The 10,481-nt window shown below is 32.6% G+C and overlaps 2 protein-coding genes across 2 annotated transcripts in view; both read left to right on the top strand.

Annotated features, from left to right (window-relative positions):
- The window catches only part of LOC108694535 (protein ABHD17B), a 3,047-nt gene extending 1,998 nt beyond the window's left edge, over nucleotides 1-1,049 (top strand). Inside the window, exons 2-3 of the mRNA XM_018204108.1 lie at nucleotides 397-529; nucleotides 757-1,049. Coding sequence (XP_018059597.1) covers nucleotides 397-529; nucleotides 757-840 — 217 coding nt within the window. The 3' untranslated portion in view covers nucleotides 841-1,049. The remainder of the gene's footprint in view (nucleotides 1-396; nucleotides 530-756) is intronic.
- On the top strand, nucleotides 889-3,560 carry LOC108694251. The gene is made up of 2 exons (XM_018203616.1): nucleotides 889-910; nucleotides 998-3,560. The coding sequence occupies exons 1-2, from the start codon at nucleotides 889-891 to the stop codon at nucleotides 2,425-2,427; spliced, it is 1,452 nt and encodes a 483-aa protein (XP_018059105.1). The 3' UTR covers nucleotides 2,428-3,560.
- The last annotated feature ends 6,921 nt before the right edge of the window (nucleotides 3,561-10,481 follow it).

Raw genomic sequence — 10,481 nt, 5'->3', positions numbered from 1 at the left:
TTTGTAATATTTTTGTTTTTCATTATATTTATGTAATTATGTAGACATATTTTACATGTATAAAAATTATTTAAAATTTATGTCTTTCGTGCCAATTTTTTTGGATATGATTTATTTGTAGAAAAAAAAGATTGTATATCACTAACGTAGTGTTCGTAAATTTTAACTTTTTATCTAAAATAATTTTAATGTGCTTGTAAATAAATTTCAGAAAAGGAAAATAATAAATAAAGTATAAAATAAAATAAAATAATAAATGAAAATATATAAACAAATTTTCAAAAATATATAGGATTGATAGAAAAAAAAAATAGAACTTAACGAGATTTAATATAAAAATTACATTATTGACATTATGATAATGTGTAAATGTAATTTTTCTATATTTCTTTACAGCATAGATAAAGTGCCGAAAGTAACGTCTCCTGTTCTGGTCATTCACGGTACCGAAGACGAAGTTATAAACTTTAGCCATGGTCTGGCTATTTACGAAAGATGTCCACGAGCAGTGGAACCATTATGGGTTGAGGTATTATAAAATAATTAATATTATATCATTAAAAGTATTTAATATTTCCTTGATCTTTTTTTACTCATATTATTGTGTCGTTATGCGGTTTGTTCATATTTAAATTAAAGACTGTTATGTATGAAAAATTTTAAATACAAATGCATACTATAAGCATTGTGATCGATAAAATATCCAATGTATGTTCTATTATAAATGTGATAATAATAATCTTGGGTATTTTTCAGGGTGCTGGGCACAATGATGTAGAGTTATACAATCAATACCTCGAACGACTGAAACAATTTGTAAGCGTGGAATTGATAAACTGACGGCGACTCAGCCTCTCCCAGAGTCAGGGAGGACAGGGAGGGGGCCATATGCATGCGAACAGTCAAGGACGTACCGTTTCCAACAATTCTAATACCATCAGTTCCATTTCGACAAGCTCACCAACGGAGAAGCTTGTCTAGCAGTCGCCTCCCACAGGGGAGAAGACACCTGTCCTTCCCTGTGATGAAGAATCATCTTTTGCCTCTGTAGATGATGTATTCTTCTTTTGCGATCAGCAGCAGGCTGTAAATCAGGAAACTTATTATTCAGATTCATTCAAGAAAACGCGTTCCAAAGACGAGTATCCAAATGTCGAAGGTAATTCGAAAAAATCTAGTGTGAGATCGAACAATAAGAATTCTAAGCAGAAAGATTCTTCTACGTGCACAAAAGACAAAGACCAGAGCAAAAGCACCATCACTGAAAAAGTAACTGATTGTCACAATTTTCAATTGAACCATACTGGAAAGGTCAAGAAACATACCTATCTACCAAAAAATTTGAAAAATCCCTTTGCTCAAAAAAATATTGTTCATAGAAGCTTAAAGAATTCATTTGGTCAAAATCAGAAAAAGACAGACAGTCAAAGAACTCACACAACTTTAATTGATATACTTGTGGAGGATTGTCGACAATGTGCGATTGGAGAGAAATCGGTTGCATCATTTTCTAATGTTTCTGGTGATATTAAAAAAGATATTACTGATTGCAGAGATACTCTTACTCAGCCTACAGAAAAAAAGTCTCCTGGATCTCGATTGAAGTACAATTGTACAGAGTCGGCGATGGATTCGGTTAACAGTAATAAAGATAGTAGGCAACGTTATTATAATAAAATCTCAATTGTAGATAATATTACAAAGTTCAAAAGGCCCGATACAACACACACAAAGACTACAGAATTCACGAAGAAGTTTCCTTGGAATTGTACATGTACGAGTAAAATGAAGAGAAATCTTGACAAATGCAAAGAACAGGAGAAGAACGATTCTGTCGAAAACTTAGATTCCTATAATGACGCAAAGCAGTTAAAAAAGAAAAAATCTGCTTGCAGTCCATTGAAAAAATTTGGCCGATCATCTCTATCAGTAGGCGCTGACAAAATCACGATAAATTTGCCCAAGTATTCTCCTTGCGCAAGTAGATTAGCTGCAAGCTCAAAAATTTTGTCATCTGATTTAGCAGCAGATCCAGAGAGTCCGCTTCACGTTCCACGCTCCAGAAGTCCGTCTCATGTCGATGTACAAACTGAGAAACAAATCGAGAACAACCCTTCGAAGAATTCGGAAAAAACGTCGATACAAGCCAGTTTGTCTCTAAATATACAACAGTTCCAAAAGCCTCGGTATACTCTGCGCAGTAGGAGTGTAGGTGACAGCTGCGTAACGTCCCCAACAAGTGAAGCGACTACCGTGAGTTACTCGCCTACTGGTACAGAGATATTGTCCTTAGAAGAAGTCGGACCGCATACGTCGCATACATCATCGGCCGAAGGTTCTGGTAGTAGTTATTCAGAAGTCAAAGAGAAACCGGATGTTGAATGTTCTGACAAAGTTAGGAGAGCGACTTTGGAGACAAAGTGTTAATGAAACGTGGGACTCTCGACAACACGTCAAACACGTGTTACACGCCATTCTTTCTTCCACGTATATACGTATTTTACGTAAAACAATCACGCAGTTCCGTACGCCCGCGATAAACCAGTTCGGGCTGTAATCGCGCTAGTGAGAAACTGTACACAGAGGCGAATATATACGCGACATACCTTTATAAAATTTATTATATTTCTAGAATCGCGAGAATATATATACTTGTGCATATTGAATATTCTTATCTACATATATACACACACACTCAAATGCACGCGTGTTTGCGTGGATATTAAAAGCTGTTTTTGCAAAATAGGCTACAGAACGTTGTTGCGACAAATGTGTCGAGTATTATTATTTTTATTATGCTCCTTAAAATTAGGATAGCCAATGGTTCCCGTGTGTGGTTGTCGAAACATTTCTTTGCCTCGGGAAGTGCGACGAACGTTGATAGGATGTTGTGAAGGGATATCTCGCTGAACGTCTGCTTTTTCTCAATTTATTAAAAAATTAATATTGACTTTTTTATTCCATTCAAATTTTTAATTCTTTAGCTGTAAAAAGCACATGTATCATAAGAAGAAACTGCCTCTCATTCGCGGAAAGCGTACGATCTCGTAAAATATACATACCCACTATTTAATTCACGGCCGAAATTTTTTTTCGATTCAGGCAAATTTTGTTCAGCGAGAAAATTCGAATTTTTTCAAATGCAAGCTTTTGCGAATGATTGGTATATTCCCGATGCCAATGGTGATAGTTGTAACAGAAATGAGGGCATTTGTTCTTGTACTCCTGATAAAGACCTGAAAGAGAAGAATTGGAGATCTTCCAAGTTTATAAAGATTTTATGCAATGGTCATTGTACAGTTTGGAATTAGCAAACTGAAACAAGAAATTATAATGATGAGCACGCAGTGCGTCCCGCAAGAATGTGTTTGTCGGAAGCTGAATAGGATAAAAAAATTTGTCAACAATAAGAATGCAAATAGCTAGGGACAATATTACTGCCAAACTTGACTATGAATTAATTAATTTCTAAGAAAGTGAGAAAATGCATGAGGACCTCGTCTATAAAGATACGTTTCTCATTAGTATTTTTATATCTCGGTAATGTAAATACAATACACTAAACGATTTTTTCTTTATCGATGTATGCGACAGTATGAGGCATTTGCGTGGAATGCCAATTGCGTAGATAATCGTGAGATGCACTCTTTTACGTAAAGCAATTTTGCTACTTTTTAAAGCATTCTATAAATTGTTGATACTTTTTACCTGTCAAAATTGTTTATCGGATATTGCTATGTCAATGTTCGCGAAATGAAAAAAGTTTTAAGATTCGATTTTACTTACTAAGATAGGAAGTGATACATCGTAAGTGTAAGCCGGTTTTTACCGTTCAGGCTACTTGTGCCACAATGTCCTCGTAACTTGTTGGAAATATTACAAGCGGAAAAATAACAAAACGCGACAGACATACCAAGAAAAAAAAATAATGCAACCTAGTTACGTAAAAGCAAGATTTTGCTATGCTTCACACGGCATCCTTTTTTTTACAACAAAGCTTTTTGTTCAATTTACACGGTGATTTAGATATCTATAATAGATCTGATGATGGGGACATTCAAGCAAGAGAGATTAGTGATTCATTAATATTAAGCGTTACAAATTTATTTTTTATTTTTAAAGACATTTTAGTAAAGACAATTTTTTTGACTTTAGAGTTTATTCTTTTTCACTTATTGGAAAATTAAAAAAGACATTGGAGAATTTTATTCTCATAGAAAATTAATTATGAGCTACAAAATACGTAAGAAATAAGAAATTCATACGTCAAATAATGCACATCATAAAACAGAACGAAACATATACGCTGTGATACTAAGAAAAATTTCAGAATCTTAGTAAGTAAGATTCAAATTAAATCTTTATTAATTCTTAATAAATAAATCACAACTCTTATTACATTTTTGTTACAATGGGCCTATATCAACTTATTAAACACATTTATTAAATCGAAAAATTCATGTGAAGCAATAATTTTTAAAAAATACTATATTTATATATTTTAAATATAAGGCTTTGTTATTGATATTTTACTTTTAATTATAATAAATTATAATGTTAATACTTTTATATTTAGAGATTTAAATGAGATGATATTTTTGGAAATTTCTTGATATTGAAAATTTAAAGTAAAATATCGATCTGTCGTTTATAATTTGAAAATATTGGGTTTAATATTTCAACAATTTTGCTAAGGAAATTGGCTAAAAAATCTATTGTTAAAAAAATAATACATCAAAAGCAAATATTCTATATTCTCTTAACATGCGTATAACGTTGTTATTTATGCGATTGTCATTTATGTAAGTCGAGCAGAATATTTTCTCTCTATAGTCGAAAAAATAATGGCACTATTTATTATCAGTTTATTACAATAAAATGTTGTGTAGCCTACTTATATACATAAAATCTCATAAATATCACTTGAAGCATTCCGCGAAATTAATAGAAATTAATATAGGTATATCATGTCATGTAATGCTTTACACAGACTTATTTTCATTTATATATTCATCAAATTCTTACTTGAATGTCTCCAGATTTCGTTTTCACGAGCGACAATACCCTTATATCGCATATTAACGTTAAATATAGTCGTCGAATTCTGAATCCAATTTATTTAATATGAAAAATCTATTTAATATTGTATGGCGGACTGACAATTATATTATCACATGTGATAATTAATATGTGATAACATAATGTTGTACGAGGTGCCAATAAGTCAATGTTTTAAGATCACTGTTCTGTTTGTATTGTCCAAATCTCTTTCATTTTGCACGGAACATGTACATATACATTAACATGGCCGGCTGTAGAAATTAGTAAAGCAAGATATCCATAAGATATATTTGCAATAATCAAAATTTGAAAAGTAGATAGAAAAAGTGAAAGTGTTTCTTGTGAAATTTAATTATTGATTTTTAATTTAATGAAAATATTAAAATATTAATTTTTTTCAAGTTATAAGTCATGCTTTGTTATGGACTTTTTCTGAATTAAATTTTACTGAATTAATTTAATGTGGAATATAAAATAGATGATTAAAATAATGATTCATTTTGAAATGATCTTAGCTTTAAGAAAATTTTAAAAAGCGATTAACTAATCGGAAATATCGAATGTAGAGAAATAAAAAAATCTTTGCACGGCGTTTGTAATAAAAATTTGTTCTAGATTTTATCAAACATAATATGTTCACTTTTTTTCCAATTACTCGACATTCTATAGTCAGAGGCGACAAACTTTCAATACAGTATTTCGATTATGTAAACCTTTACCAAAATCTACAGCCATTAGTGCAATGTATAGTTATCGATAAAAATCTACAGAAATATTATTAGGAAAAATATAAATGAAGAAAATGGAGGCAGATAAAAATAGTAGAAAATTGTGAAGCGGCAGAAAACTTAGAGCCGGTCTTGTGCATCCTAGTTCCTGTTATCATGTCTCAATTTATATTATTCAAAGTGTACTCCATATCCTCGTTATTAAGCATTGTGCATCAGTTTTTATTTTTTTTACTCCCAATCGATTTCTATATAACTGTCGCTGTTGATCGCTATTTTTATTGATCGCGATCTCTGTTTCAGTGATATTGATTTAGAAGGCTAAGAGATAAAACTTGCAATAAGGATTGAATTACGTTGTTGTTCATCAGAGAGATTTGTATAATACGCATCGATTTCGAGATACTTGAATTCTCTCTTCCTGTTTTTTTTTCTCTTAAAGTTTAGGATAAACTATATCTCTCCCTCTCTCTTTTTTTCCTCTCTCCCTTTCTCTCTTACTTTTGCTCACGTTTCTTCGCTGTCCCTCTCCTTCACGCACTCGCAAATGATCGACCGGTTTTGAGCACTAACTATCGTCTTTCATGATCGCGTCGTCCATCCAGAAAGAACCTGGTACTCTCGATGCTTCAAGCGAGTATCGCGGATTCACGATGCGTTGATATTCGTAACTGTACATAATAGTGTGTAAACTAAGTAATAAGAAAAAAGCAACATTACGTATTCGATGTTCTCTTCGGTCGTGTCTAATGTACTTACAAAGGGGAGAATCCGAATGTTTAAGAACAAAAATACGTTTTGATAGCGAAGATTATAGCTGTGATTGTTGAAGGTAAAAGTAAGGGAGAGGTATTGTGAAAGAGCAAATCTATATATAGATGAATGCGAGAAGCTTTATTATAAACGCGTACGTATGAGAGGAAATGAAAGAAAGAGCAAGAAAGCTTGTTCTCGAACAAGTATCGGAATCGTTTATTTAGCGCATTAGAACATAATTAGGGAAATAAAATAATGACATTTGTTTCTTTATATAAGAACGCGTAGAAAGCGTAGAAACACCGCTAGATATATATTACCCGAATAAAAAGGGTCATTTTAGAGTTTTATACTTCCATCGCACTTGACTTGGGCGTACTATCATCGCGCAGTACTTTACTAATCCTGTGGAAAACGTTAACACAATGTATAATTATGATGTAAATTACATGTTTAAGCACATATTATCAATCCAACGTGTTTTATTTAACCAATGATAACCAATGATGACCTAGGGGGATGATTACGTCTACGATAGAAATTTTGCAAATTAAATGTATATTATGGTAATTGAGAAATAATTTAGAGCAATATTCAAATATGAAGTATATTCATGTATATTAATTAAACAAGGTTATTTACACAATCACGATGTGGCAAAATTCGTTCACGAAAGATATTTTGTTGTATTTTCTTTAGCGAATATGTATCGTTAAGATAATTTTGTAACAATCAAAACTGTAATACGATTCGAGTAAATTGCATTGCTTACGTAGACTATTCGAACGTTGCGGATTTAAACATATCGTCCCGATATTATGTTTGTTTCTATCGGTTTTTTAAAAATATAATGCATGTCTGCGCGTAGATTGCCACCAATGTGCTACTTTATTTCGAAGGTCAATACATTTCTGCGACGAAGAAGAAAACGTTGTGCCGTGTATATAGGTTCACTCCGACCGGCACCTTCGCGACTCACCTGCGCTGAAACCTGATGCCGACGATAAAAATGAAAACAGGTTACACGGCAGCTCGCGCTCGAGTGGCTATACTGTATCTCCACGGAATAAACTTGGTTTCAAGGAAGAGGCCATCTTTTTCGTTATCGCGTGCATCCCAAATTAATTGCACTTTCTTTCAATTGAGGAGCAAACATTTTCAAGTTGATTTGTCCTTTACAAAAATGTCGAGGAATCAACGCTTTCAGCTTTAATGTTATAAACGATTGGAAGTGGATAGAAAGCTCTTTTGTAAATCATATGAAATACGAGAATTGGCAAGGAGTGGACACAGGTTAATGTATACATATACTATATCTGCGAGATCAGCTGTTCGAAAAAAAAAAAACAAAATGTATAAACATGAAACAGATGGGTCGATTGACGCAAATAACAAGACAGTAATAACGCTTCAGAAATACTTTATATTTATTTTATCATAGATTTTTTTCTCAGCTAAATAATAATGCAAGCGGATATAATAGTGTATGCGCCGAATTTTAATGATAATAAACGACACATAATCATTATAGATTATGTGAGTAAACAAACGAAAATCGAAGCATTAGTTTGAAAAACTTAAATTTATAAAATCTCAGATAAAAAAAAACGAAAAGATAGATTTTTTTCTTCGAAAGAAAGGTCACTAATCGCAAGACTCCGACGCGATAATGTATTATATATCACAATCCATAATGGGTGCTTTCTATTTGGTGACACAAGTCGATGCAAGAATAGTGTCTTATAAAATACAAGAAGAAGTAGAACGACGTTTGTGTCGTTAAATGGAAAGTACCTAATAGATTCGGACTTAAAATGAATAATCAGACGATATTTTCTCACTTTTTCAACTTTTCTTTGAGACATTCTTCGCATTAGAGGTTCTAAAATAAAAAAGATTTTTTTCAGGGATTATAAGAAAAAGAATAAGGAATGTAATGTTAAAACTTTGCATTTATAAAAATTGTAGTTTTTATCCATTTTGATAGTAAAAAAAATTAGTAATTTAAATCGCATTTTTTTTTCTTTACGAAATATCGATGTAATAAGACAAGATCGATATACGATAGAATTAATAAAAAAAAAAACAGAATAATAAGGGGGGAAATTTGGCCATTATCATGACGTCCATAGCCATACAAGTGATATATATACTTAGTGTGCAACCAGAACCTTGCGCTTGCTCTTTGCCACATGCTGCTGTTCATTGTCCAGACTCGATCCCCTGCATGTACTTTTTACATATAGCAGCGCATGTTCACATACAAATACACGCTCGCGCGCGCGTACATAGGCATCTATTACGGTCTGAAATAACTCGTGGCGAAAGAGAACATGCACGCATGATATAACCACGTTATATCGTTTAACATTATACGTGTACATGTTACACGCGTCATCGCTTTGTCTCGTAACGCACGTTCCGTCGCGGAAGCGGAATTATCACTGTAAATTTCGAGGATAAAAAGGTTTCGCTCGCACAAAAAATTTAGAAAAAAAGTTCCATACGTAATCGCGTCTCATACGCGGTGAAAGCTCCTTTTTTTTGCTTTTATAGTTGATTATATCAATCGGTTAATTTTCAGCATTTAGTTCATTAAAAAATTTTTTTTTACATCTGGTAGTATCGCGACTGTAATATAACATAATGATATAATAACAGAGATAAATACATGGACAACACGTTAACTGACGTTGGTAGAATCGGCCCTTAAATCGATTAAAGTAACCGCTGCGGTTAAAGTAATCGCTCATCGAGGATCTCTTTTATGGCAGATCAACGATCTGAAGACGCAGTGCTTCACCGATACGCAAATGACGTGGTCGGGCCACATTTGTCTCAAATTACAAATTAACGAGAAACTCGCTCTCGTATAACGTACGTATGTTGCGATACTTAACACGCGCATTTGTAGACACGTGGTCGCGTAATACGGCTGTTGTCGCGTTTTTAATGCGATATCAAGGATTATGATATACACGCTGCTATCAGGGCGCGGCTATATTAAATGTTTGATTTATATTCGGTCAAATTGTTTGAATTACACGATAACGTATGAGCGTGACCAATTACTTCTCCGTGCTATAAATGATCGGTCAATGTTAATTAATTACATTATTGTCTCGTTACTCGATTAACGGCACCTCTTTAATGTCCCGTTATATGTGAAATTTCAAGAGAAAATTTACATTTTAAATTAATTTCCGTTTTTTTTTTAATTAGATTTTTTCCTTGCTTTTACATTTTGACACGCAAAAGGTAAGATTATTAGATTAAGAATAATACAGTTGAAAATTTTGCTGTATACTCGCTTGTATTAATCGCCAATTTAAATTAATCAAACTTTGTTACTTATTTTATATTAGTAGCAATAAAAGAAAAAATTATATCGATTATTATCATTGATATTTTGAAGATATTATGTCTGTTTGCGCTGCTTGCACTTTTTGCACACTCAATATCTTTACTTTTCTTTCTTTACCCGAATATGTATTTAATACTAGAAATACCAATGTATTTATCAAACGAATAATAGATTACTACTACTGAAAATAAAGAAAGTGGAAAATCAAAACTATAAATTAAAAACACAATATTAAAGAAACAAAAATTTAGAATCCTATCTTTTACACAAGAGATATAATATTAATCTAAAAAGTAGAAATGATTACAATAACGATCGCACGGTTCTCATAACATTAAGGATAACAACATATAACAACAATTGTTATAAACTTGAAATAATACGAACGAATCGTTAGAGTAGAAAAAATTATTATTTTTGAAAGTGCGGATTATTCAAACGTTGATTTTTCAAAATCGTCCTTGGTTAAGGTAAAGAATAGTGGGAATGGTCACGATAATAAACAAGGTGAATTTGAACCTCGCGTAGCGGTGATACGCGACGCGACGCAACGTGGCAGGAGGAAAGGAGGG

The sequence above is a fragment of the Atta colombica genome, unplaced genomic scaffold, assembly GCF_001594045.1.
Source record: "Atta colombica isolate Treedump-2 unplaced genomic scaffold, Acol1.0 scaffold12, whole genome shotgun sequence".
Lineage (NCBI taxonomy): Eukaryota > Metazoa > Arthropoda > Insecta > Hymenoptera > Formicidae > Atta > Atta colombica.
The sequence above is the reverse complement of the archived record's forward strand: the minus strand, read 5'-3'. Positions and strand labels throughout refer to the sequence as shown.

Excerpts from the sequence above, each read along its gene's own strand:
- LOC108694251 (XM_018203616.1), top strand. The coding sequence starts at position 889 with ATGCATGCGAACAGTCAAGGAC. Across the intron at positions 911-997 it reads GCATGCGAACAGTCAAGGAC|GGGAGAAGACACCTGTCCTT; the intron begins GTACCGTTTCCA and ends CGCCTCCCACAG.